At 58.6% G+C, this 26,085-nt stretch overlaps 3 protein-coding genes across 13 annotated transcripts; 1 reads left to right on the top strand and 2 right to left on the bottom strand.

The window, feature by feature from the left end:
* The first annotated feature begins 58 nt into the window (after positions 1 to 58).
* Positions 59 to 5,478, top strand: IFRD2 (interferon related developmental regulator 2). 2 transcript variants are annotated; one of them, XM_047849677.1, is made up of 12 exons: positions 63 to 352; positions 2,526 to 2,645; positions 2,730 to 2,814; positions 2,921 to 3,045; positions 3,130 to 3,287; positions 3,450 to 3,500; positions 3,587 to 3,765; positions 3,850 to 3,955; positions 4,279 to 4,416; positions 4,503 to 4,631; positions 4,711 to 4,806; positions 4,944 to 5,478. In XM_047849677.1, exons 1-12 carry the CDS (start codon positions 295 to 297, stop codon positions 5,022 to 5,024), a joined length of 1,326 nt encoding a protein of 441 aa, XP_047705633.1. In that variant the 5' UTR covers positions 63 to 294; the 3' UTR covers positions 5,025 to 5,478. The 2 variants fall into 2 exon arrangements, with proteins under 2 accessions (XP_047705634.1, XP_047705633.1); XM_047849678.1 differs by lacking the exon at positions 3,850 to 3,955 and having other exon boundaries at positions 59 to 352.
* Positions 5,479 to 5,617: 139 nt separating this feature from the next.
* Positions 5,618 to 10,264, bottom strand: LSMEM2 (leucine rich single-pass membrane protein 2). The gene is made up of 4 exons (XM_047849682.1): positions 9,014 to 10,264; positions 6,560 to 6,670; positions 6,288 to 6,467; positions 5,618 to 6,113 (listed from the first exon to the last, which is right to left on the bottom strand). The coding sequence occupies exons 1-4, from the start codon at positions 9,033 to 9,035 to the stop codon at positions 5,980 to 5,982; spliced, it is 447 nt and encodes a 148-aa protein (XP_047705638.1). The 5' UTR covers positions 9,036 to 10,264; the 3' UTR covers positions 5,618 to 5,979.
* Positions 10,265 to 10,409: 145 nt separating this feature from the next.
* SEMA3B (semaphorin 3B) lies at positions 10,410 to 21,438 on the bottom strand. Of its 10 annotated transcripts, none has more exons than XM_047849660.1 (18): positions 21,329 to 21,438; positions 17,157 to 17,343; positions 16,331 to 16,488; positions 16,148 to 16,210; positions 15,636 to 15,755; positions 15,467 to 15,556; positions 15,182 to 15,308; positions 14,168 to 14,313; positions 13,965 to 14,076; positions 13,779 to 13,848; positions 13,557 to 13,701; positions 13,014 to 13,233; positions 12,662 to 12,753; positions 12,541 to 12,582; positions 12,150 to 12,307; positions 11,988 to 12,043; positions 11,761 to 11,900; positions 10,410 to 11,230 (listed from the first exon to the last, which is right to left on the bottom strand). In XM_047849660.1, the coding sequence occupies exons 2-18, from the start codon at positions 17,263 to 17,265 to the stop codon at positions 10,829 to 10,831; spliced, it is 2,250 nt and encodes a 749-aa protein (XP_047705616.1). In that variant the 5' UTR covers positions 17,266 to 17,343; positions 21,329 to 21,438; the 3' UTR covers positions 10,410 to 10,828. The 10 variants fall into 10 exon arrangements, with proteins under 10 accessions (XP_047705616.1, XP_047705619.1, XP_047705617.1 ...); XM_047849663.1 differs by lacking the exon at positions 21,329 to 21,438 and adding an exon at positions 18,788 to 18,919; XM_047849661.1 differs by lacking the exon at positions 21,329 to 21,438 and adding an exon at positions 18,794 to 18,919 and having other exon boundaries at positions 17,157 to 17,358.
* Positions 21,439 to 26,085: the final 4,647 nt, after the last annotated feature.

Here is a 26,085-nt window from a genome sequence, read left to right as displayed (position 1 = left end):
TCATCTGGGCGCGCAGTCCCCTGGGACTAGTAGTTTCGGCCGCGCGCATGTGGTCCCGGAACCCAATGGCCAAGAACTCGCCTTCCCGGCCACCCGTTTAGCAGGGCGGGGCGCAGCGACTCGTTTGGCAGGGCGGGGCGCCTCGCGAAGATGGTGTCGCGTGCGGCGTGTGGCTCCCGTCGTCTGCCCAATTCTCAGCTTAGCCCACCAGCCGGTGTCTCGCCGGTCTGGAGCCCCCGCCCGCCGGGCCCCTGACCCTGAGCCTTCTGCGCGCCCGCGCTCCTGATTCCCGGCATGCCCCGCGCCCGTAAGGGCAGCGCACCCCGCAAGGGTGGCCAGCGCCGCGGAGCCGGTAAGTGGGGAGCTACTGATGAACGGCGAGCGGGGGTCCTGCGTGGCTTGCCCGTCGGTGTTCCCGATGGCTCCCGAACGGAGACTCCTGCGTCGACCAACCTGGCGCTGCCTCCCGCAACTCTCCCGCGGCCAGCACGTGCCCCAGGAGGCAGCGGCCACGTGTGCGCCCAACTCAATTTGGGCGCTGCTTGCTGCTCAGGAACCCACGCTACCGGGCCTAAACTGGTCGGTGCCTCTCGGCCTCAGTTTCTCCATTGCGGATCCAGCCCAGTTACCTGCTATGATAGACAAGCTCGCCAGACAGCAGGAAGCCTGCCGCCTCGCTAATCCCTGCTCTTTTACTGGACTGGACTAGGAAGTTGGTGGGAGGGCTACTCTGACGGAGAGTACTGAGGTAGGGGGCGGACTGGCGGAGGGGTGGGGGGCGGTGGGGACGTTGCAGGATTCTGGCCTTGGTGGACCTGGCCCGAGAGGGTTAGGGAGTGCCCTTGAGCCTGCGGCAGTCCTGAGACTTATCAGCTTTGAACAGAAGTGTGTCTTGCTTCAGTAAACACATATGTTTACTCTGCAGGAATGGGGTGCCTGCTAGGCACAGCTTAGACCACCCTAATGGGACTTGGGTGTGGGGACATCTAAGAGGGTAGCAACATTACAGAAGGACTGGTGTTGGGGGACAAGTTCATTTAAATGGTGTCAGCCCCAGACTTAAGAACCAAGGAATCCTTGAGGGGCTTCTAGGTGAATCCTGAAGAGGTGAAGAAGAGAGCACTGTGCAGAGGAAATAATTTGTGCAAAGGCCTGGCATCTAGAGAGGGAACAAATGAGGGAGGCTAGGCTGCTTTGGCTGGTCAGGGTAGTAAGAGAGGTGGTGAGCAGAGGACTGCATGCGTGCTGCACTTTGTCCAGCAGGTACATGGCGTATGTCGTTCTGAGAAGTAGGACCAGTCTGGTGACCAGAACCCATCTGGGACTCTGCTGCAGGAGCTGCCCTTGCCAAAGTCAGCCCCTGGCCCTGGGCAGAACCCACACACAGGAGCATTCCAGCTCTGCTGACCCTGACATTCTCCTGTGTTTACCTATTTTTAGGGACTCGTGTGGTCAGGGGTCACTCCACTCTCTGCATTTCCCGAGGTCAGGAGGAGCCTGTATGTCCATCCACCGAGGGCTGAAGGCCTGGGATAGTCCAGGGGGAGCTCAGAAGACAGTATGCTTGAAGCCTGGGGCACCCAGCCATATCCACTAGCAGCTGGGCTTCTGCCCCAAGGCAGATGGGTGGTTGTGGGCCCAAAGAAGAGCCTTAACTAGTTGTTTGTTCAGTCATTGTCTTCATTTGCTGTACTAGATGAGGTGTTTTAGCATGTCTGTTTTGCAGATGAAAAAAGGCATTGGGGGTGCCTGGGTGGCTCACCCATTTAGGGTTAAGCCTCTGACTTTTTGTTTGGGTCATGATCTCATGGTTCAGGAGTTCAAGCCCCACCTCGGGCTCTGTGCTGACAGCTTGGAGCCTGGACCCTGCTTCAGATTCTGTGCTTCCCTGTCTCACTGCCCCTACCCTGCTCTCTCTCTCTCGCTCTCTCTCTCGCTCTCTCTCTCTCTCAACAATAAATAAACATTAAAAAAAAAAAATTAAGGCGTTGAAGTCTAGGCACTTGACCTGGTTACACTCTTTTCACGATATGGAGCTGGAATTTGAACCCTGTGTCTGTCTGTATATGTTCTGTATATACAGATTCAATAATCGAAGCCCCTTAGTTTTGTCCTGGCCATTTTTAGGCATAATCTGGGCTGGTGGCTGAGCTCCCCCAGGATTTGCCTAGATATGTCCCCACTCCAGGTGGGGCCTGTGCAGCCCCTTCTGCCTCTACCAGGACCTCAGTCTCCTTCTTAAAGCAGGCTCTAGTCTCAGGGAGGCTGTACTCATGAAGCCTGCCAGGTTTTCATAGGCTGGGCCTGGGAATGTTCTCCAGTTGATAGACCTCACTCCCTTTCTCCTCTTTCCTGGCTCAGCATCTCCTGCATCAGTCCCTGTGTGTACCACTTCAGCCTCCCATTTTCTCATCTCTGAGAGGAGGCAGGACTCTATTCTTGGGGGGTCATGAGGCCAGGTGAGGTACCCCCGGCCATCAGACATCAGTAAGGGCGGGCCAAGTGCTATGTTCCACCCTCCCCAGGTGCCCGGAGCAGAACCCAAGCTGACTCAGGTTCCAGTGAGGATGAGGCAGTCAGTGAGGCCCGCAGCACCACCAGTGAATGCCCCAGCCTTCTTAGCACTGCAGCAGAGGACAGCCTTGGTGAGAGTGGGTGGGAGTTTGGCAGGGACTCTGGGGATTCCCTGGGGTAAAGCAAGACGCAGGGCTGACCAGCTGGCCTTGCAGGGGGGGATGCCGTGGATGAGCAGGGCCAGCAGGAAGACCTTGAGGAGAAGCTGAAGGAGTATGTGGACTGCCTCACAGACAAGAGGTACCTCTGACTGCCAGCCAACCCCTATACCCCTGTCCCTGCTCAGCCCATGCCAAGTATGACCCAGTAGGGCTGGTGCACAAGGTCCCCTTTCTTCATTCCTCAGTGCCAAGACCCGCCAGGGTGCTCTCGAGAGCCTTCGCCTGGCCCTGGCATCCCGCTTACTCCCTGACTTCTTGCTGGAGCGCCGCCTCACACTGGCTGATGCCTTGGAAAAGTGCCTCAAGAAAGGTTGGGCCCGGGGGCTCACGGGAGACATGAATTGGCTGGGTACTGACCCTTGCTGCATGGGCTGACTGGAAAGCCTTCCTACAGGGAAGGGGGAGGAACAGGCCCTAGCCGCTGCCGTGCTAGGCCTGCTCTGTGTGCAGCTGGGCCCTGGACCCAAGGGCGAGGAGCTATTTCACAGCCTACAGCCCCTCCTGGTCTCTGTGCTCAGTGATGGCACAGCTTGTCCTGCTGCTCGGCTTCACGTGAGTGTTCTCTGCTCTGTGACACCCTTCCCTCCCCTAATCCCTAAGGGGAGAGGTGGGTTCCACCTGCTTTCAGGCTCCTTTACTCTGAGGGTGAGCCCTGTGGCTGGGAACCCAGGCTCACTCTCTAACCACAGCGTGGCTTTGCCCTCCTTCCAACAGTGTGCTTCTGCTCTTGGTTTGGGGTGCTATGTGGCTGCTGCCGATGTCCAGGTAAGTGACCTTTGGGCATGGCTAATAGAGTACCTAGGCCCTGGCTCTGCCCCTGAGCCACTCCCACTGCCTCCCTGTGTCCCTAGGACCTGGTCTCTTGCCTCAACTGCTTGGAAGGTGTTTTCAGCCGGTCCTGTGGAATGGGTGGCTCCACAGCCCCTGTGGTCCCTGCCAGCCTGCATGGCCTGCTCTGTGCTGCCCTGCAGGCCTGGGCATTGCTACTCACCGTCTGCCCTAGCACCCATATCAGCCACATCCTGGACAGGTAAGAGCAACTGCCTGCTGTGAGTGGAAGGGGAAAGGTGAGGCCCCCCCAACCCACACGTAGCTCAGCCTGCCCCTTCCTCAGGCAGCTGCCCCGGCTGCCCCAGCTCTTGTCCAGCGAAAGTGTGAACCTGCGAATCGCTGCCGGCGAGACCATCGCACTGCTCTTTGAGCTGGCCCGGGACCTTGAGGTGTGAGAGAGGGGTGAGGGGAAGGGAGGGGGCCTGCTGACTCCACCTGCCCATCCTCGGCTGAATGCAGGGGACACCACAGAAAAAGCAGGACAGCCTTAGGTCCTTATGGAGGGGAGGTAGCCCTAACACAGACTGAGATGCCAGGTGCCACGGTGGTGGCAGGGGTGTCTGGCCCAGGCAGGGACCAGGAGGGAATTCAAAGGGGAGAGGCAGAGAAGAAAACCACTTCTTCCGAGATAGGAAGGGTTTGCGCAACCCCAAGTTGAGAGCCAGCAGAGCGCGGGCTTCTGCTCACACGCCCTCTATTGCTCCCACCACAGGAGGATTTTATTTACGAGGACATGGAGGCCCTCTGCAATGCCCTGCGAACCCTGGCCACCGACAGCAACAAGTACCGTGCCAAGGCTGACCGCCGGCGTCAGCGCTCTACTTTCCGCGCTGTGCTGCACTTTGTTGAGGTGCGTGTGAGAACGTGTGTCCTAGTGAGAGTGCATCCCCAGGCACAGCCACCAAGCCCTGTTCTGCGGGTCCCTCTACTCTGCAGGGCGGTGAGTGTGAGGAAGAGTCGGTCCGCTTCGGGCTTGAGGTGCTCTATGTGGACAGCTGGGCTCGGCGCCGCATCTATGCTGCCTTCAAGGATGTGCTGGGATCGGGCATGCACCACCATCTCCAGGTGGGGAAGTAGACAGGGAGGGGACACCCAGCTTGGCTGTTTTGGACCAGCTTGAGCTCACTGCCCTGTTTGCCCCCAGAACAACGAGCTACTCCGTGATATCTTTGGCCTGGGTCCTGTCCTGGTGCTGGATACCACTGCCCTGAAGGCCTGCAAGATTTCACGTTTTGAGAAGGTTTGCACCCTTGGGCATGTTTATCTTCCCTCCATTCCCACGGCCTGGAGGCCTGGAGCTCTGCAGGGGCTAGAGGAAAAGCCCTGGGCCTCCCCTTCCCTAGCTCACCATATCATCACTCTCTGCCCCCACTCCAGCACCTATACAACGCCGCTGCCTTCAAAGCCCGGACCAAGGCACGCAGCCGTGTGCGAGACAAGCGGGCAGACATCCTGTGAGGTGGGGCCAGCTGAAGAGGAGACTGTCCACACTCGTGCCTGTGTTTTTAACAGAAGACACTGCAACAACTGGTTGTTCCTGCCAGGAATTGTGGCTTTATTTTTTTAATGACAAAACCAAAAACAGACAGGGGTGGTGGCTGGAGGCCAGGGCACTTGGTATCCTGGCCCCTTGCCTCAGCACAGCCCTGTGCTTCTCTCTGCCCTGTCTCAGGCCAGGCCAGATGTGTGCTTGTCCCAGGGCTGTGGGGCAGGCAGGAGGAGGGATGTGCCTTTCTCTCCTTTCTCAGGCCCTGCTCCCCTGGGGTGACCTACTTCCTTGAGGGGAATGGCATCTGGACAAATGCCACCAAAACCTGTGGGGAGGCCAGGCTACCTGGAATGGATCTATATGCTGATTTTTAAAGATTATTAGAGGTAATTAAACTGAATGCTCAGCCATCTGTGGCCCTTAGCTCCTGGATGTTTCTGCCTGCCCTGCCATTCACCACCACACTGGGTCTCCCCCATCTCCATCTCACCTTTGACCTCCAAGACCAGCTCCTCAGGTGGCCCTCCTCCCCATACTCAGCTCTGCCTGCTTGAGCACTGAGGCTGGACCCCCGCTGGGAGGCCTGGCAAGGTTTGGGCAGCTGGGGGGGGGGGGGGGGGCAGCTATTTCTAGACTCTGAACCTATCTGGAAGCCAGAGGCTGCTGACAGGCCACAGAAGGAGCCAGGAGGTTGGTATCCCTTCCTCTGACCTTGGGCCACCCAAAGCAGGACCTTGGCACCAGAAAACTTGGCTAGGCCTGGCTTGAAGACAGGAGAGGCAGGTAGCTGTGGGGTCAGGTTAGACTCTTGTACAAAAACCTCACCGGGGAAGTAGGGTGGGACAATGGGTCAGGAGAAACCTGCCAATGGCGACTTTATTCCCCACCCACACACACACCCAAGCCCCAGGTCCAAGTGGTATCTCAGCTGGGTGCTTGGGCCTCACTGGAGTTGAGCCTCCGCAGCTGGCTGAGGCTGGCAAGCCGGAGTCTGAGCAGCGTCTCCTCCTGTGTGCGCAGTGTGTGCGCCAGCATGCGGAGGGATTCACTCTGCAGCACTGTGGACAGGCAGGCGGGAACGGGGGGGGGGGGGTATCAGACCACGTGCCACCCCACAACTCCCCACCTCACTGGCTCGGCCTCTGCAGCTGTTTCCAGCCACGCAGAAAAGCCTTGCAGTCCCAGTTACTCGCTCTCAGTTCCCACTGGCTTTCCGCACCGTCCAACCATACCGCTCAGGTAGACAGCCAGGATGGCAAGTGCCAGGCAGGTGAACACCAGCAATGCGAGCAGCAGGAAGCCCCTGCTGTGCACAGGGCTGCAGCCAGCCTGGGCACACAGCGACGGTGGCAAGATACCCAGCAGCTCGTCCCATGGCTGCACCTCCTCAGTCAGGTAGGGGCGCAGCGAACCTGCAGGGCAAATGGGGCATCGGGAAGGTAGGGGTTGTGCCTGCTCTCCTCCCCTCTCCCAGCATGTCAGTCCCCTGCCCTATGCCCCTCACCTCCACTGTGTAGGTCGCTGATGGACTCCACCTGGTGCAGGCGCACCTCCTGTATGTGGTTGGGGGCCAGTGGCGCCCTGCTCCTCGTGCTCGGTGTTAGTGCCAAGGTGTCTGCTGGGACAGTGCAGGGCTGGTTCAGCCAGCAGGTCACGCCTCCCTTTTAAGGTGGCTTCATGCGGCAGCCGCGGCTCAGAAAAGATGGGACAGGACAAAGGGACACTGGCTCCTAGTGCCCTAAAACCAGCTCAGGAACGACACTTGATTCGGAACCAGGATGACCCCAGAACTCTGTGGGCCTGTTAACACCTACAGTAGTAGCAGGAGGTGCATTTGACCTGCTCACTTTTGTTTCCTTACAAGCACCTCAACGACTTTCAGGCATTCCTCTGCCTGTTCATTTCTAGAGAAGAGTTTGTCAGCTTTGAAGGACTAACCCCACAGTGCGTGAAATTCATTCCTGCCTCTTCTGCTATCACTTTTCCCTGCAGACCCTGTGGGTTGGCCATTGGGCCAGACCCAGTGCCTGGTACCTCCACATCTCCATCCTAGCTGGGTGGTGCTTGTGCTTTGTGGCCTTGGCTCTGCTTTAACATATTCAGCCTGATCCTGCTGTACTTCTGTGAACCCTGTTTTCACTCAACATATGACATACCTTTGTTATGAAGCTGTTCTACATGCTTCTGAGGTCCCCTTTGAGGCTGCCTGGGCATTTAGGTTGTTTCCAGTTCCCTTTGGAAGTAACTCCCAGGAAGGACATGCATCATTGAGTATGAAGGTTTTTCCCAATTTCCTAATTGTTAATAAGGACGGATTCCCAGAAGCAAAATTATTGGCTTAAAGAGCAGGGACTTTTTCTTTAAGCCATTATTAAACTGTCCTCCAGAATGACTATCCACAGCCCCCAAAAGGGTACAACATCGCCACCATTAGGCATTTTCAATGAAAAATTTATATACACACGTGTACGCATGTTTGCCAGTTGGGAGATGAGAAAAGGCTTTTCTTGACCTATTTCGGTCTCTTTGCCTGAGGGCCTGATGAATGCGTGTGGCTTCCTAGTTATCCATTCACAGCCTCTGCCCATTTAGTCACTGGGACCTCTGTACTTTTCTTGTGATCTTACTATTTTTGTACTCCTCAAAAGTATTTATTTTGTGATTTCTAAAAAAAGTACTTTTTTTTTTTTTTTTTACTTCCTTGACTTTTTATTTTATTTATTTATTTTTTAATCTTGGCTCCTTAAACCTCCAGATACCCAGCTGGCTGCTAGGTAACAGTATGGGGCATTGATAGGGGCAAAGGTGATTGGACTATCACTTTCACAACAATAACTCAACCTTCATGATTTGCTTGAAACTGGCCCTTGAAATGCTCCAAAGTGAAACAAGATGCTGGCAGTCATTGTTTGGGTGATAGGTCAGGGGTCATGTTAAATTCCTCTGCACTTGGCTCTGCTTTCCCAACACTTTTTTTTTTTTAATGTTTATTTATTTTGAGAGAGAGCAAGCTTGCCGGCTTGGGAGTTGGGGAGGGGCAAAGAGAGAGAGAGAGAGAATCCCAAGCAGCCTCCACTGGTGCTGTCAGTGCAGAGTCCAGTGTGGGGCTTGAACTCACGAATGGTGAGATTACGACCTGAGCCAAAATCAAGAGTTGGCCACTTAACCGACTGAACCACCCAGGTGCCCCTCCCTACACTTTATAAATTGAACTCAGATTCTGTTCATCACCAGGAAAATCGTGGTAAACATCATTGTTAGGGCCTCAAAAGGAGGCAAACATCCTCCACCACTAGTGGGGGCTGGGGCCCTCCCATCCAGTTGAAATGTTGAAAATGTGACAAGAGGGTTGACCAGCTAGACCTGCTGGAGCAGTGAAGCAGCTGGTCATCCCTGCTGTGGCCCCTGTGAACCTCTGTACTTCTTGCATACAGTGGGGTAGGTAGGTGATTGGCCACCAAAGTCTTAACTAGCTGTCAGTCTGGCCAGGCCAAAGGATCCCAACTGGCTAACAGTTGGGTCCAGTTAGGCCCAAGTTGGAGGTGACCAGAGATCTATCCACTCCCGGTCCCTGGGCTGCATGCCCAAATGCTTCCTAGGACCACTGCCCGCCCCCAATCCCAGCTTCCTCCCTGAATGAAGAGCCGAACTGGCCTGGCGGGCCACCTACTCAGCCCATACCCACTTGGGCACAGCCTATAGCTGACTACCCCCAAGCGAGTAGCTCCCCCCAATCCCTCCCTGCTGTCCCTAGCAGGGGAAACAGGCAGGGCCTAAGGGGAGGTGGGGTTCCAGACATAGCCCTTTCTCCATGCACAGGGGGCAGTTTCCCTTAATCTATGGCATGGTGATTGATGACTAGTTAAGGAAGTGAGGTCAGTGGGACAGAGTAGGTTTGCTCTGTGGTTCACAGGGTCACAGGACTGGGGCCTTGCCCTCCCCCACAGTCATCTCCTACCTTCTTGGGTGTCCTCAGGCATGGTGGGTGGTGGGCAGCTGGGGGGCTGATAATAGCACTCAGTATGAGGACAGGATGGAAGCAGCAGCGGCTCCTCAGAGCCTGGGGAAGGCAGGCCACCTCCCAGCCTGGGCCTAAAATAGGCCTGAGCTCAGCCCACTGGGCTATATTTAGAGGGGGCAGCTCTCAGCCATGGGAAGTTGTGGAGTGACCCACATGGGCCAGCTAGCTGGTGATGGAGCCCAGACAAGAGCACACCTCCACTAATACAAATGCCCAGGGTCTTTCCTGGGGAACTCTACCACTCCCATACACGCACAGGCCTTGGTGTCTTTATCCAGGCAAGCTGCCTCATGCTCACCTCCAGCAATGCCCCACATGGCAGCCAAGGTATGTAAGGGAGCCCTGTGCCTCTACCCACAAAGACCCCGACCCAAAGTTGGGTCATCTCTTCTCCAAGCACACGGACAAGAACCTACCCCTGTGTGACCTGCTGGCACCAGGGATTGGGGTGATGGACAGCTTGAGTGCATTGCAATGAGGGCTCTGAGAATCCCCAAAGAGGGCAGAGACACACCTATAAAGGTAGGCACTCATGTTGGTCAGTGGGCAAACTTAGGCTGAAGATTGGTATTTCTGTTAATAAGCCTACAACCTTGGTTAACGGATTGCCTGCTCTCTGACCTCCATTTTCTCATTTGTAAAACAGAAAGGACAATTATGGTTCCTCCCTGGCGCAGGACACGTGAAAATGGAATGCAGCTGCATGTCTGCAGTTTACCTCCTCCCTCCTCTCTCCATACAAGTCATACCATGTTGTGTGAGGAGGCATGGTACCACTCACCCCTGAAGGGAGGAAGTGGCCAGGCTGAGGGCCCACCCTTTGCTGTTGGACCCCTGTGACCCTTCTCCCCAACTGGGAGGAAGTAAGACGGTGAGAATCCTCCCCCTAAAACATCCCAAATCCATCACTCCACTGTATCACACTGGCCTCCTTGATGTTCCTCACACACAGCAACCTTGTTTCCACCTCAGGACCTTTGCACTAGCTGTTGCCTCCTGGAACACTCCACCCCTTAGATACTCCCATGACTGGCTCCTTGTTGTTTAGCTCAAATGTCACCCCCTCAGTGATGCTTTCTCACATTGTTTTCCATATCTCCAAATTTCATTTTCTTCATAGCACTCATCCAAGAAATCATATTCAGAACATACTGTACAGGTCAGTAGGGCCCCAAAGGCCCCACAGAATCTACTCAGAAACTACACAGAAACTGCCTTTAATCCTCATCACAGCATCCTTTTCAGAAACTGAGGCCCTAAGACTGCTAGGAAGTTGCCCAAGGCCGCACAGCAAGACCTAGTACCAGCGGTTGTCAGCTGGGGCCATTCCAGCTCCGGCTCATAATGTGTTTATTGCATTAGTACAGTCGGCCTGTCCCACTCCCGCCCCACCAGTTCAGCCTGTTCACAGCTTTCTGCTCATTCTCCAAGGAGGAGGTCTTTATCCCGGGGTGGGCACTCCGGGCACCTCCTCTGCCCAGGTCGTTGCTCTGGAGCCTTGCTTATCTCCCTCCTCCCGACCAGCCGGCCCCTGTGCCCCGCCTGGGCCGTCCCTCCCAGGGCTACATTCAAGGGTTATCCTCTGTTAATAAATAAGCCGGGGAGGCTGCCCCTCAGCCAGGGCCTGTAGGTCGGTGTCTCCATCAACCAGGGACCAATGTGCCAGGCCCCCTAGCTGTGCGTCCTCCACGGTCTGTCCTCCCCCTGTCCTGCCTGTAGCCTCCTTCCCTGTACCCGGCGTGGACTGCCGAATCACCAGTGCGCTGCGCTGCGCGGCCCCCGCTCAGCACGCGGCTCTGGGGCGTGCCTTCGCCGGTTTCGGCCCTTCCTCCGTGACTCTGGAGGCGGTGGGCGCGACTCAGGCTGCAGACGACACATTCGCAGGGAACTCGCGCCACCGCCGCCCGGCTCCACCAGCTGCAGGAAGTCCCGGTACCAGAGCCTGGGGCCTGGAGGGGCTACGGGCACAGCCTCCTCGGTCCGGGCCAGCCTTTCGGCCTGCGCAGCACTCAGCACGTGTAGCACCAGGCGACGCAGCGACTGCGAAAAGCCCTGCTCCACAGCTGTGCATTGGTACACGCCAGAATCCCCGCGCCTCAGTCCGCGCAGCAGCAGTCCCCCCGTAAGGCGCTCCGCGCGCTCCTCCATAGCTACCTGCAGGCGGGGCCAGTGGGAGGCAAAGGCATCGGTGTCAGGAACAAGGAAACCCGGCTCCCAGGTCGGGCCAGGAGAGGTAGAGGGTCAACGGTGGCCAAGCATGAGCAGGTAAGGGACTCTCGCAGGTGTACCTTTGAAGGTTGGGTGCACTGGGACCAGTGGTCTAAAAGCGGAAACACTTACGGGACCGGACGAAACCGGACGGGACTGGACTGGAGGGGGGGGGGGGGGGGGGTTACCTGAACATGGGGGCGGGGCGGGGGCCTCAGTGGGCGGGGCGAGGGCGGGGCTCCTCTCGGATGGGGGAGGGGGGTGTCAGGAGTCTAGTTAGATGGAATGGGTCCTCACCAGAATGTGGAGTTCAGGTAAGGGACCAAACTGGACGTAAGGGGTATTGCTGGACAGAGTCTCACTGGGCGGGGTCGGACCTAGTCTAGAAGTGGGAACCACACTGGCTAGGGCGGGGCTCTCCTGGATGTAGGGGGCGGGACAAGGGCTTGTTTGGGAAGGGAGGGCGTGAGGCTCACCTGGGTGTGGGTCGCCTCCCCTGCGCGTTGGAAGGTCCATTCCACGCGCGCCTGCAGCGAGCGGGGCTCACACTCCAGGAAGGCGCTTCCGCCCTCCACACCGAACACCTTCCGCTCCAGCAGTGCGGGATGAGAGGAGTCTGGGGAGGGCAAAGGAATGTCAGATTCAGGTAGGGCAGGGTGGGGCGTCTTCAAAGGCCCAAAAGTGGGGCAGCTGGGGCACTCACCGCCGGAGCACAGCGTGCTGGGGTCGCCATTCCTCACGTCTTGCCGCCGGAACCGCCTGCAGGGTGGGGGTTGCATTGGTACATTAGAGCCTCCGTGAGTCCTTCTTCATTTAGCCAGGTGCTGCAAATGATTCCAGGTGGCCCGCCCCCAACCCTGCCCACCTTTTAGCGCTGGGCTGAAAGCGCGTGCACGCGGCCCCGTCCCAGGCGCAGTAAGGGTCTCGCGCAAGGCAGCATTCCGCACAGGCGCGGCCGTGGGCAGCACAGAGGTGCAACGGGATCTGGGCGACCGCGCTCCGCGAAGCTATATACAGCTGGTGCTAGGGGGCACGAGGGGCTCCGGGCTGACCGAAGGCAGCCCTGTGCCCGCCTCCCATTGGTCAGGGATCCCTCACCCCACTTGACACTGATCAGGGTCTCAGGTCACGCAGTCTAGCAAAGGCAGAACCTATACTCAAACCCAGTGCTTCAAACTACCAAGGGAGGCGTGGGGGTAGGGGTGCCCGGGGAACACACTGGGTCCCTTCTGCTCCCAAGCCTTTTGGTCACTTACCCTCTTGGAAGAGATTTGCATGCTGGTGATAGCAGATGAATCCTGAGAGGAGGAGGAGCGAGCGCTGGGATCAGAGATCAATGGGGTAGGGTTCCTCTAGGAGGAGGGGGCTAGGCCTCACCTCAAAAACATGCAGCTCCTCCAAGAGCAGCCCCTCCCCGTTAGGCTGGCTGCCCTTGGGGATGGAGATCACCTTCAGCACTGTGCCAGCGTCTGCAGGGATGAGGAATGAGTGATTCCTTGTGTTTCCTGGCAGCTAGGGCTGGGGATCTCCTCACTTCTGAGGCCTTTACCCTTAGCATGGTTGGATAGGTGAAGAATGTGGGTTGGAACAATCAGACCAGCATCCAGAAGGAGATGAGAGCACAACCCAGGCAAAGATGTGAAGATGGGACTGGGCAGGGGCAGCTTCTGCTGACAGGTGGAAGAGAGTCTGGACAGAGTTTTATGGGTAGTCATGGCAGGACACTGACCTGTGCCAATGAAGAGGACGTCGTAGTGTCCGTCAGCAGCTGCTACACGGTCTGCAGTGATCTGGGTGAAGGTGTACCCGGCATCCACTTGTATGAAGAGAGGGCGACCACCCATGGGCAGGACCGAATTGTACATGAGGGGGTGGTTCCGGGCAAATTGAATGACGTCATCAGGAAAGTCCTTGGTAGAACTGAAGGTGCCAAAGGTCTTGCTGGGACACTGGGCAGGTGAGGAGGAGGCACGACAGGGATGTGGGTACGAGGACCTGGTGGGTCCACAAGAGACCTCCAGGTACCCGAGTATAGGGGAGTGCTAATGGACAGAGGTCTGCCCTGAGAATCTGAAGAGAGAAGACCCAGCCTTGCCCTTGGGACTCTTAGGGGGAAATATGCCCTTCCTCTGAGGAGCCCTGTCTGACGAAGGTGATGTTTTCCCACCCATAACGTAAGGAAAAAAAACACATTCACCAAGAAGATCCCAGGCCAAGTTTTCCACCCCTGAGACTTTAAGTGGGTTGTGGTGGGACTCCTGGGGCTACGCACCATGCCAGGCCGGGGGTAGGGGACACGGCCCTGGTAGGACACCCACTGGTGCATGGGCCCTTCCTTGTGTGCAAAGGGCCCCAGGAAGGCCCGGCGCACGTCGTTCATGCTGTACACACACACTGCAGAGCCCTGGAAGATGGTGCTGCAGGCGAAGACATGAGCAGACTGAGGGGCCCAGCAGAGCCCGTTGGGCCCTGCCCTCTACCTCCTGCCCCTCACCTCGATGTGGAGAAGACAGCGTAGAGCAGTGGGCTCCAGCGGTCCCTCAAGGACAGCAGGAACATGTCCTCTGTGGGGAAGAAGCCTAGTTGGGGGAGGGCACACAGCCCTCTGGGTAGCCCGGCTCCTGGGTCTGGCCCCCTGCACTCCCTCTCTCCAACCCCATCCTCTGCTCCTGGCACTCACGGAGGTGGTCGAAGTGTGTGTCACCCTCGACACCTGGCACTGAGCACACCAGACGCGCCTTCAGGAACGTGGTCCACTTGTTGACAAGGCTTCGCTGGCCTCCCACGTCATTCTGCAGGGTCAATCAGCAGGGATGAGGGGGAGGCCCAGACAGGCAAAAGGGCAGGGATGTAGTCATCGGATGTGGCCCAAGGACTCCTCACCCGACAGATCTGGCCAACCCGGGACACAGTCTGGCGTCCCAGTGATGGCGAAGCCTCCACTGCCGACTCACGGAAGAAGAAGTAGATCTTGTCATCATCAGGATTCTCGCTCTCTGGGATCCAAAAGACCTTGACGAACTTGGGCTCTAGCAGCAGGAGGAGTGGGGTCAGAAAGGTCCTGGCCCTGCCACTCATGAGACCCACATGCTCCCTCTCCTTTCTCTGGTGCCCCCAGAAGCCCACGGGGCAGCATCTGACCACCCGGTCTCCAGGTAGGATGGCACTCTAAGGGGACAACATTCAGAGGATCAGGGCCTGTGAGTCAAGAAGTAACCACAAGAGGGCAGCAGAGACCAAGACTACCTAGACACACAGGCCTCTCCCCTCGGCCCCTGACAGTTCCCCAGGCCCTTGGTCCAGAAAGGAGGGAGATGGGATATTGGGGTTTTACCTTCACTCATGAATCTTCCTCTTGAGCAGGAAGCAGATTCCCCGTTACTGCTGTGAATACTCTGCTGGGTCCCCTCACTCTTAGAACAAATGACCCTGACCTCTGACAATGCAGACCCCTCATCCTTTCTCTTTTCATGAGTCTGTTCCTTGGCTTGTTCCTGCCCCGGAGCCTTTGCACTAGCTGTTCTCTTTACCTGGAATGCTCTTCCCTCAATCCTGCTGTGTTTTGGGAATTAGCTCTCCCCTGTCCTCAGCAGAGTGGCTTCCTGTCTCCAGTTCTCTTACCACCTGGTCTCCTTTTCCCTTTCTGTCTGTTCACTCACTGGTCTCATTGCCATTGGAACCATCTTATTATGTACCTGTTCTGAGGTCTGTGACCTCAACGAGGGCATGGGCCACACAGGTCTTGTCTGCCCTGCAGCCCCAGGCCCTAGCACAGGGCTTGATGCGTGGTGGGTACTTGGCGAGACCTGGCTGCACCCACTGCTCACTTCCTTTATGGGTCTTACTAGGCACCCACCCTGTTGGGGATGAGAGCCCCCTCCCAATAGCTCCACCAGCCTTTCACCGTTGAGCCAGCGAGAATCGTGTGGTTCTGTTCGCAGACTTGGACGCTGGCCCAGGCTGCGGAAGATGGTGAAGTCCCGGCCCATGAGGTCTGCGGCCACCCCTGAGTACAGTTCTTTCCCTGCAGATAGGGCAAGGGCTGCTTAGCCAATCTGAAGGCTCTCTGTGGGGAGAGAGAGCCCAAGAGCTCTTAAGGAGTCAGTGATGCCCTGGGGGCTCTCAGGGGCTCTCAGGAGGGTCTAGAGTCTCTGCAGGGCTCTAGCCATTGGACTCACCCACCAGCACGGAGGCAGCCCGATGCCTGGGGTCATAAGGACTCTTGCCCTTGCCGTCCTCCAGCCTTCGAAGGTCTAGCCGGAGCGTGGGCTCCTGGGAGGCAGGGGGCAGTTGTTACTTCCAGGCCCTTCTTTACCTCCCAACCTCCCTCTCTGCCTAGATCTGGCCTTACCTCCAGCCGGTGGCCCACCTCCACAAATGCACAGGTTGGGTGGAAGGCCCCTGTGCCACAGGCCAGCAAGTGGGTGCGGTTGTAGGCATGCAGCAACTTCACGAAGTTCATGCACTCGGTCTAGTGGGCGGGCAGGGGCAGGGACAATGAGGCCTCCCCCAGGGAGGCAGCATTAAGGGGTCCCAGCTCGCCAGTGGTACCTCACCCCTTCGTCTCTTCTGCATCAGTCCAGGCAAGTAGCAACATGGGCTTCAGGGGCCCGGACACCCTTGATGACCAGCTCAGCCCACCTCTCACAGAAGGGGTGCATGGAGAAGCATAGGGCTGTACAGCCCCCTATGACTCAGACGCCCCCAAGAAGAATCACATGAGCCTCCACCCTGACTCACTACCTCCAAACTTCAGCCACCTCGACCCCCTGCCCCCATCCCAGACAGAAGAGGCAGGCTTCTGCTGTCTGTGGAGCAAGGGGCCGGGCCTCCCCACTCCCGCCCCGGGCGGCCGGCACTCACACCAATGTCCTTCCCTGCCCAGTTGCACTCCTCTCGCCATTCCACAGGGGCCGGCCAGGCCAGCTGCGAGGGGGTCAGGGAAGGGGGACACAGGTCAAGGGCCTTTGCCTGGTCTCTGTGAAGAGGGTGTCTGCTCAGGGGCCCACCCCCCTGGGGAGCACAGAAGCTGGGGGTCCCTGGCACCTTCTTGGCCCGCTTGCTGATGTCGTCCAGGCTGAGGGAGGCCACGCGGTTCTCGGCACCCACAAACAGGCGTCCTCTCTCCTCGTCCACCAGCAGAGCTTCATAGCAGCAGGTCCTCTCCAGCCTGAAGGTCCGGAGACCGTGCTGGTCCTGGAGCTCTGCAGGGTAGTGTTTGCCAGCCATGCTGGGAGCTTTCCCCAGACCCTACCTATCGTCTCTCTCACAGGTGATGGTTGTATATGTGACCTGGCCCACACATGTGAGTTTACCCATGTGTGAGTTTACATTCGTGAAGACAGATCCACCCATGTGAAAAGCTTCCAGAGTGGGCAATGCAGCACCGTCCCCCCCCCCCAAAGGGAAAAGCAGGTTGAACTCCTCAGGCGTGCCTAGACAAGCAGTGTCTGCAGGCGGGCGCACTGGGAGGCCGGGTGTTGGGGGAGGCTGCGTATGTGGGGAAAGCCAGGACCCCCACCCCAAAGTCAGGCTGAGGATTCTCTGCCACCCTGCTACTAGCCTAAGCTCGGTGCGATGCCTGGTGACCACCCTTCTGTGTCAGGGGTGTGGGGGTGGTGGATGGGACACAGGCAGGATCTGTTGCCACGGGAACAGAAGGGGTCTTCCTGGGAAAGTCAGAGGAGAATGTGTGCAGAAAGGCTGGGGGCTGAAGGCCAGGACAGGGTTAACTGGAGATGGCCTGAAAGTGCCCCCACTCAAATCTGGGCCAGTGGCACAGGGCAGCAGCAAACTTAGTGCCCCCTACTCACACTGGGTCTCTCTCCTGCTCACCCTGAGCCAAGCCCTCTTGCCTGCCAGGTGCACCTACCTTGGAAGGAGAGCCGAAGGCGGGGAGGGCTGGGGGCAGCACCCCCCAGCACTGCTGCCCAGAGCAGGGCCAGGCCTGGGATCATGGCGGCGGCCGCAGCCTGCCCCATCCGGGCAGCTCAGGGTGCTCAGGGTTCAGCAGGCGTGTGTGGAGGAGCCTTGAGCCGCCCTGGACTCTGCCCCAGGATCTGGAAGAGAAGGAGCTGCAGCAAGGACGAGGGCGGGCTGGAGGCTAGGGGGGAGTCCCCAGGGATCAGATTACAGCCCCTAGGGAAAAGAGGCTGGGGGGTCGCATTCCACTTCCGAGCTCTCCCCTCCCTCCAAGTGTGCCCTGCCTGGCCACAATCACAGACACACCCACGCTGGGCACACCCTTGGGGTCACCCCCACGTGGGCAGGCGCCCGCCCCACCACGTCACCCTCCCTCGTCACCCTCCCTCGTAACCCCCCTCCCATAGACACACAGGCATTAATTCACAAACTCTGTGTGCCTACTTCATGCCAGCCTGGGACATTGGGGGACACAGACAAAGTCCCCATGCAGGAGGGGGCAGAGTGCCAACAAGGACTCAGATCAGTGCAGTCATTTCAGAGGGCGCCAAGTGTAATGAGCAAAACAAACCAGTCATGGGAGTGAGAGCAGCGACAGGAGGGGTGAGGCCTCTGGAGGTGGCTGTGCACCCACAGGCCTACAGAGGAACTGAGGCACCCTTGGGGCTGGAGCCAATGGTGTGGGCGCCTGTGAGTGTGACTGTTTCTGAGGGTCCCTTTGTGTTATCTGTATCCCGTGCGCATGTGTCATGTGTATGCAGGCAGATGTGTACGTGTCTGTGACAGTGTGTGGCATGAGAGTTGTATTATACATGTAGATATATGGCACATGTGTGCACTTTACACACGTGTATCTGTGTGTCACAGATGCGTGCACGTGCGAATGTGTGTGCAGACACACAGACAAGTGTATGTGTGTTTCTCTGGACATGCAGGTGAGCAAATACAACTGCAGAGACAATCACAGCCCTCAACTCGGAAACATGCCTGAAACCCATTCCTCTGAGGAAAAAGTGCTGCCCAGGAGCCCCAGCGCCTGCACCACTGGGGTTGGACAGAAGCCTCTGCTGCTGACTTGGAGATGGCTGCAGCCCCAGCTTCGTGCTTGACCTCTCTCTCCCCACACGAGGGTGGAAGGAGCTGGTTACACAGAAATTCTGTGAGCTCAGACTTCAGACCCAAGAGGAATCAAGTCGGGGGAGAGCCAAGGGCCTCAGGCAGCCTCTCACCCCTGCTTCGGGTGAGCTGCCCTTCTCTCTCTGAGCTTCCGCTGCCTCTGTACCTCTCCCTCCCCTGCCTTCGCCCTCAGGTTTCACCGTCTTTGAGCCCCTCCACCTTTGAGCCAGAGCCCTTCCCTGGACCCCTTACAAGGGGCCAGCCTCTAGCTGCAATGCCCAATCATCCTCCCCAGAGCTGGCCCGGCAGGTGCCGGGCGCAGGAGCCCTGGTGTGGGGCAGGGTCCTGGGGTGCACAACTGCCGAGGGGCATTCCACATCGCTCCCCCCAAACCCCTGCCCAGTCCCGCAGCCCCCGAACCCCTCCCGTGCCAGGACCCCCACCTCCCGCCTTCCCTCCACTGACACTTGCCATCGCCTCTTCCCGAGCCCAAGCCCGTGAGGTCTGCGATGCCACAGAACACCGGGCTGCCCTCCCTGGAGAAGGGAAGAAGCCGCGGGGCCGCAGGGCACCCTCTGACGGCTCCTTTAAGGAGCAACCCCCGCCTCCACCAAGCCAGCCGCCGCCCTACACGCGCCGTCAAGTTTATGGGGCGGATCGGGTGACCGGGCAGGCAGCCGGGCCAGCCAGAGTTGGTGGCCAGACCAGAGTGGAGTGGGCACAAGGGAGGAGTGGGGAGGAGCGACCCCTCCCCTGTAGGGCCTCAGGGCAATAGGGTGCACCCAAGAGCCATCCGGAAGTGGGGCAGCCAGTCCAGGCAAAGGAGGAAGAAGCAATAGGGCCCCCTCCCCAGCCCCAGAAGGCTCTGTGAAGCAGGCAGAGGGAACAGCAGGTCCAGGAGACTAGAGTTCCTCACCTGTCCCTACACAGCTGGGGAGGTGGAGGTGGGTAATGAGGGGCTCAGTTCCCAGGAGCCAGCTGGCATGGGAGGGTCACACGTCCGGGGATGGAGTTCTCAACTAGGGGTCTGATGGGCCCCCAGCCCAGCCCCAGCCCTTGCCCTTCCTCACCACTAGAGCCACTTAGTGCTTCTGCCACCTGGCTGGCAGAGGCCGTGAGGACAGCAGTTGGGGCAGGAAAGGAGGGGCCCGAGAGGGCCAGGCGGGGCAGTCAGAGGCGGCAGAGGCCCTCAAGTTTCACTTCTGCACTGTGGGGTATAGGCCCATCCAGAGACCCCTCCTGATGGGTGGTTCTGCCTCTCTGCAGGGGGGTGAGGAGCATTCTGTGTGACCTCTGTGATTCAGGACACGGCTCTGAAACCTCGGTGGCTCAGTTGGGAAGGGTCTGGGATCTTAGCCTGAAACTGTCCCTGCTGGACAACCCTGTTTGTACTGCCGGGGGTCTGTCTGCTTTGGAAGGGCTGAATGTTGACAATGGCTGAATGGGGCCCTTGGGTCCACCTGGGTGAACGTGACAGGGCTTGAGGATGGGCTTTCACCCCTCAATCCCCATAAAAGGCATCTTCCCACAACCTCCCGAAGGCTGCTCAGCAGCTCTGCAGTTGATCAGTGAGGGAGGCTGTGTGAGCTTCAAGTTCTGTGGCCCGTCCCCTGCCAGCTTCCCTGGAGTAGCGGTGTCTGTGTCTGTGTCTGTGTCTGTGCCCAGCCAGGGTGGGGCTGTGCCCTTCTTTCCTGAGCCTCGAGACCTAGTTTTCCTGAATTGGCCTGGCCGGCTGGCAGAGGAAGAGTGCGGGTCAGGGGCCTTCGGGAGGGGAGTGGAAGGATGCACCCCAGCCTGAGCTCTTGGGCTTCTGGGAAGCAGCCTCTTTCTCCTCCCGGCTTCTGCCTTGGACCTGGGCAGCCTCCCCTGGCCCCATGCAAGCAAACAAAATTCTTTGGCTGTTTACAATTTTCCACCCTACCAGCCAAGATCAGCAAGTGCCTTTGAGGTCCCCACCCACCCCTACTGTGCCCCCTACCTGCCCCCAGTGCTTTTAGTTCTTCAGGCTCAGGGTCGTGGTCTCAGTTTCATTCCCTCCCAGCCCCGTGTCCATACTGAAAAGTAGAACCAGGACCCCCACCATCTTTCCAACATTTTGGGGCTGTCCCCGCCCACCTGAGCCCTCTGCATTGATTTCCTTGCTTCTTGGAGCAGGAAGGGAGATCTGCAGGGGTGGGAGCTCAACTTGTCCCTGTCCCCACAAAGTCTCCTTTCTGCTCCTCAGCCGCAGGTCCAAATGTATGCCAGACCCTGGACAGACACCTCGTGAAGGCAGCACTCTCGGAGCAGGGTCATTGTCTGTGAGCTACTCTGGACTCTGGGAGTCTCTAAGGATTCTGGAATCAGTCAGCCTGGGCCCAAGTCTTGACAGAATGGAACAAACTAGGAAGGTAGCTGTATGGCTACCTGCACCACTGCCCAAGGGCCACCTCAGCCTCCTGACCTCTACCCTTTGCCAGGGTACCCATGGGCAAAGGCCTGCCTGGATTCTTGCCCTGATGCTGCCTGTTAGTGGCACAGCCCACCAAGGCCTTGGTTTTTCTTTCTGGAAATAACTGGATGGTCCTGCCCATCCTACCACCTGCCTCCTCACCCCCCCATCACTAGCTGGAAACTGTGCCCTGCCTGGACTCTGGGTGGTGCAGCTAGCGTAGGATATTCATCTGAGGAAGGCTGGAGACAATGCTCCCAGTGCCCAGCCTGGGCTGGGTCAGGCCTTGGCTTCCCACTCACACCTGTTTTAGCCATTAAGGCTGGTGGCTCCAGCGTCACAACCTTCCCCAGTTCTGGCCACGTGGGTATTAGGACACGCTACCCTGAGGACCTAGGCATTGGGTCGGGGTGAGATAGGGGGTAGGAATGGGCCCGGGGAAGCCTGACTGAGAGGCCTGACTTCCCTGACAATCTACTACCCACCCGGGAGGAGATTTCCTGGGAGAAGGTGTTGGGGCCCTTCCCCCACCCGCCCCCAGCCTAGTATCCATGCTCCCAGGTACCCTGGCCCACCTTTTTGGAAAGATCAGTTCTTCCCCTCCTTGCCTGTTCCCCTTCCCTTCTGAGGGCCATGTCAGTGCTGAGGTGGAGGGGCCGAGGGAGGGGCTGCCAGGAACCCTGGGCCTCCGGTTGTGGCCCTGCCCCCACCCGCTCCGCCCCTGCCCTCCGCCTCCTGCACATTCCTCCTGGGCTGAGGTCAGCCCCTCAGGGATGGGGTAGCCCCCCCCACCAGCCACATCACAGCTCTCCTCTCCCTCCTGTTTTCTACATTGCCCAGCAGGAGGGGGGAGGGGCGAGGCAGGGGCGGGTGGAGCCTCCTTCTCCCCTCCTCCATAGTTTACAGGAGTGTGGGATGGGGTGCCGGGAATGCAGCCAAAGTAGACTAGGGTGGCACACCATGCTTATTAACATGTATTAACATAAATACTACCTTCCCTTAATCGGTTTAGGTATAGCTGCCCAGTAGTGCAGGCTGCGGGGCTCTGGATGCCGGGGTGGGGGTGAACCTGCCTCAGGAATCACCCCCCTTAAGTAGGCTGGAAGGGGCGTGGTTGAATCCTGACTGCCACTTGCCAGCTGTGTGTCCCTAAGGAGAGACTGCACCTCTCAGATCTCGCTCCTCACTTGCCCTGCGGTTGCAGCTGGCGGGCCAGGCAGGTCTGGCCACTGTGGCAGAACACAGGTGTGCGCTCTTGCTGCCACCTCAGCACTGGGCATCCAGGCCTGAGAGCCTCGAAGCAGACCCTTCACTGCTGCCTCTTTCAGCCCTGCTTCACTAGGGCCCCTTGTCGGGCTTGGCTCCTCTCCTGTCCCCAGCCCCCGCCAACCCTCCGGCCACAGCCAATGACTGCCTCCACCCTCCACCTAAACCTCCATCCGTCCCCACCCCCTGAGGACTCCTCAGTCTTCCTCCAGGTCTCCATCCCAGCCCTAGCAGGGCCAAGCCCACATCCCTTCTCCTAGAGCCCCTGTCTCAGGGAGACCTTTCTGCCTGGTTGACCTGAGAAGGTCCTGCCTCCTCCCCCAGCAGCATGCAGCCTGACCCCTTCAGCCTACCGCTCAGGCTGTGCCCCTGTGGTCTGCCACTCCTCCACCCCTCTGCAGTACCCTGCCCCCCACCTCAGAGAGCTCCCTGGAGCTTGGGGGTTCCTAGGCTTAGCCTTAGGCAACCCTGCCAGTGCTCTGGCCACCCAACTTCTGGGAGGCAGCAGTACTTTCTTTGCCAGGACTCTGCTTGGCCGGTGCCCTCCGGGCTTTTAGGCCATCCTCTTTGCCACCTGCTGGACTCTTCTTCACCACTCAGTATCCAACTCTCTGGTGTCATTTCCTTTGTGAAGCCCCAGATGCCTGTAACACCCAGGTTCAAGCCTCTCTGTGGGGCTCTGGGTTCCCCAGGGGCTATCATCAGTGGAGGCCCCAGGACCCAGCAGAGGACAGACCCAGGGAGATAGGAGATAGAATGTTTGCAGAAAGCCCTTCCACCTTCCTGGGCCTGCTGAGCCTGTGGAGGAGGGGGATGGGAGACTGATGGACAAGGGACACCTTGGGTCCCTCCTTGACCCTGCACCAGCTCCGCTAAGAGGCCTTGATGCCCTCTACCCACAATGAAGTCAGAAAGCAGAATCAATAAGGGATATCAAACCGATTTTTCTCCTAAATAAGATCACCTGTGTGGCTTATCTCATGCAAGGGAAAAACCAAGACAAGAAGGAGAAAGGGATCCATGGTGTTGAGCCCTGCCCGCTTGGACACTGGTGCCCACCGCTGTTATTAACTAAGGAGCTGAGTGGCCTGGTGAGTATGGACAAACTCACTGTCATACAGCTATAGCTGCACATATAACACAGCTGGCTTGACGCCCTCCTTGGATGTGTGATGGGGGCTGGCTTTCCCTCTGGGTGTCCAGGAGAGGTTAGGGGAATACATAGCCCCATGGAAGAGATGCAGGCCTCCAGGACCTCTTACAGGGCAACAGACACAAAGATTGGGCTCAGTTGTTTGGGAGTGAGCCTGAACCCAGAACTCAGTCAAGAGAACCTACAGTCCTGTCCCTGCCCTCTCCCTGACACCCAGGGCAGCTAGGTTCTGGCTGGCTAGGCCACAGGTCAGGTGGATGGAGTCAGGGCTTGTGTTCTCCCACATGGTGGCTGGTTTAGCCCTCTGGGTCTGGGATGGGGGCTGTGGAGGGATGATTTGAGGGATTCTGGGTGGGTAGGGAGTAGGAAGTTTTCCTGACATCAGGAGCCATGGGGCTGCCCAGGAACGTGGCGAGGTGTTCTTCCAGGCCTTGGTTGGCCCTGCAGCCTCAGAGGTCCCAGATCTAATGGGGCCCCCTCCCCGTTCTGCACCTGGCATCTTGGCCTCCACCCACCTGTTGTGGGGGGCCTGGGCCTGAGCTGGGGAGTGGCTTCCAGCCTGGCTCCTCTCCACAGAGTCTCCCTCAATCCTCCCAAGTCTTCTGGCTTGCAGAGCTTGTCTCTTTCTCTCTTCCCCAGCTGTTTCCCCACCCTGCAAATGGGTTAAAAATACCAAGGCTGCCACCACATCAGTAGTCTCAGCAACTATTTGGAGTGGGGTGGGCCCTCTGGGAGATGCATCAGCTTCATGGATGTCTCCACTGGCTGGAGACAGCCCACTTCATACTGGGACCCATGTCTGGAAGCAGGAGCCTGGGTCCCTTCCCTAGCTCTGCGTAAGGGTCCCAGGCCTCTTAGCTGCAGCTGCCCACGAGTGGAGCCAGAAAGATGCACCTTCTTAAGCTGGGGTGCTCTGGGGTGGGTATACAGAGCCAGGGAGCACTGAATCTCTGGCTATGCTGACCCAGCTGGTCCCAGCATGAGGGAGGCTAAGGTTCAGCACTGGAAACCTCCAGGCAGTAGGGGATCCGCAGGAGTCAACCTCAGGGAGGCCCTCCCTTAGGATGCAAGACACCTGGGATGAGCCATCCCCCTCCCCCCGCTTCCCCCAGCTGCCCCCCATGGCTGGGAATTTCCCAACTGCCAAAGACAAGGAAGAATTGAAAGGCCGCCCCCGCCAGTGCTGGGACAATGGAGCCTTATGCCCTCCAAATCAGAGCAGGGGTAGGAAGGCCAGCGGCAGGTGGGGGCCTAGTTGTCTGCACCCAGGGAACCTTTGCTTGCCAGGACCCCACCCAGACCCACGGCAAGCTGGGTACAAGGGGATCCTGGCCAGAATCCTGCAGGGCCCACCCAGGGTGAGAGGCACTGGGTGCATCTGGCACACAATGCCGGCTCCTCAATGGTCCCTCTGTGCAGGGTTCCCATCAGGAGGGAAGGAAGGAACCATCTCCGGCGCGACTTCCTGCTGGGCGGGCATCACCGCACCGGAGCTCCCGCCCCGCCCGCGTATCTAGGGCACAGCGAGGTCCAGGCCTGGAAGGAAGGCAGGGATCCTGGGTTGGGTGCGGGATCCTGTTCTTGTCAGCCGGCCCTCAGCCCTAAGCCTCGGAGGCAGCGGTAGCAGGAAAAGGCCCGGGGAACTGGGGCGGGAACGGAGGCTGGGGGGCGTTGATCTCCTTCCGATCCGCCGGCTGCAGTCTCTCATCTCTTGCCAGCACTCTGGGCCCTGAGGCCGTGCGGGGACTGGCAGGTGTGCGGAGGCGGGGTCCTGGGTCCCCGGCCCCACCCTCCCACCCCCTGCCTCTCCCGCCTCCGCGGCGCCGACCCCGGCCCAGGCCGCTTTGTCCCGCCGCAGGCGCGGAGCCGCCGCGGCCCGACAAAGCTGCCTTTGTGCCCCGCGGCCTCCGCAGCACCCGCTGACGTCAGCCTCCGTGACCAGCCCGGCGGGCCCCGGCACGGACTACGGCGCCCCCTGGCGGCTGCGGAGGAGCTCGCCTCCGAGCCCCGCCCAGTCGAGCCCTTCCCTTAGGCTCAGCTGCCTGCTGTCCAGCGCCCCCGCGCGCGGAACAAAGTCCAGGCGCCTTGCCTGGCGCTCAGAGCTCACCCAACGGGCACCCTCCTACCCCCGCCGCCTTGTCATCTGCCTTGTCTTCTCGAGCGACGTGCATGCACTTCCCATAGCCTCACAGAAGCCTCCGCATGTTTAGGGCCCTAGCCCATGGCTACCTGCCTGTCCCTCCCCGCCCCACCCCCAGGTTTGGAGGGGGACCTATGGGACAGAGACCTTTCTGAACATGCCTCAGGCCCCTACTGTCCCCGACTTTCTGTTTAGTCAACCCCAAGAAGCCCAGCCCTGAGCAAGGGTCTGGGCAAACACCTCAGGTTGGGAGAAGGAAGGGTGTGCAAGGGGCTCTGCAACTCATGGTCTCAGAGCCTTGGGCCTGGGAGGTCAGAAGTCACATCTTCCTTCTGCACTACTCACTGGACCCTTCTATTGCTCCCAATATAGAAGAATCCCTTAGAGGTGCAGCTCCGGAAGAAATCCGCCCTGCTGCACAGGGAAAGCTTGAAGACTGCCGCAAACCCAAGGCCACAGTAGGCCTGGGAGGAGAGGGGAGCGAGTACTGGTGCCAGTAAGTGAAATGACTACAGAGTGGGAACACTGAGGTGCTGTGTACTGGGCCTGAGGATGACCTGGAGGGCAGAGCACCTGGGGCCCTGCCACAAATGAGGTTTCAGGTTCAGGTCACTATCACCTTGGCACAGCCTAGTCTGGGTCTCCGGCCCCGGGATAGAAGAGTACTGAGCAGTACTTGGTATTTTTTCTTTCTACATTTTATTATTTCAAACCAGGTGAACAATTCCATAAAACATGTGAAAAAAGCAAGGAAGTGTTCAACGCTGAAGGAC

This window comes from Prionailurus viverrinus, chromosome A2 (genome assembly GCF_022837055.1).
Source record: "Prionailurus viverrinus isolate Anna chromosome A2, UM_Priviv_1.0, whole genome shotgun sequence".
Taxonomy (NCBI): domain Eukaryota; kingdom Metazoa; phylum Chordata; class Mammalia; order Carnivora; family Felidae; genus Prionailurus; species Prionailurus viverrinus.
This window is presented reverse-complemented; position numbering and strand designations above follow the sequence as displayed.

Excerpts from the sequence above, each read along its gene's own strand:
- IFRD2 (XM_047849677.1), top strand. The coding sequence starts at position 295 with ATGCCCCGCGCCCGTAAGGGCAGCGCACCCCGCAAGGGTGGCCAGCGC. Across the intron at positions 2,815-2,920 it reads GACTGCCTCACAGACAAGAG|TGCCAAGACCCGCCAGGGTG; the intron begins GTACCTCTGACT and ends TTCATTCCTCAG. Across the intron at positions 3,501-3,586 it reads TGGCTGCTGCCGATGTCCAG|GACCTGGTCTCTTGCCTCAA; the intron begins GTAAGTGACCTT and ends CTGTGTCCCTAG.
- LSMEM2 (XM_047849682.1), bottom strand. The coding sequence starts at position 9,035 with ATGCCTGAGGACACCCAAGAAG. Across the intron at positions 6,671-9,013 it reads GCCTGAGGACACCCAAGAAG|ACACCTTGGCACTAACACCG; the intron begins GTAGGAGATGAC and ends CTGTCCCAGCAG. Across the intron at positions 6,468-6,559 it reads CAGCGACCTACACAGTGGAG|GTTCGCTGCGCCCCTACCTG; the intron begins GTGAGGGGCATA and ends TTTGCCCTGCAG.
- SEMA3B (XM_047849660.1), bottom strand. The coding sequence starts at position 17,265 with ATGGGGCAGGCTGCGGCCGCCGCCATGATCCCAGGCCTGGCCCTGCTC. Across the intron at positions 15,309-15,466 it reads ATCGGGCTGCCTCCGTGCTG|GGAAAGAACTGTACTCAGGG; the intron begins GTGGGTGAGTCC and ends CCCTATCTGCAG. Across the intron at positions 12,044-12,149 it reads TTTCAGCCCAGCGCTAAAAG|GCGGTTCCGGCGGCAAGACG; the intron begins GTGGGCAGGGTT and ends CCCACCCTGCAG.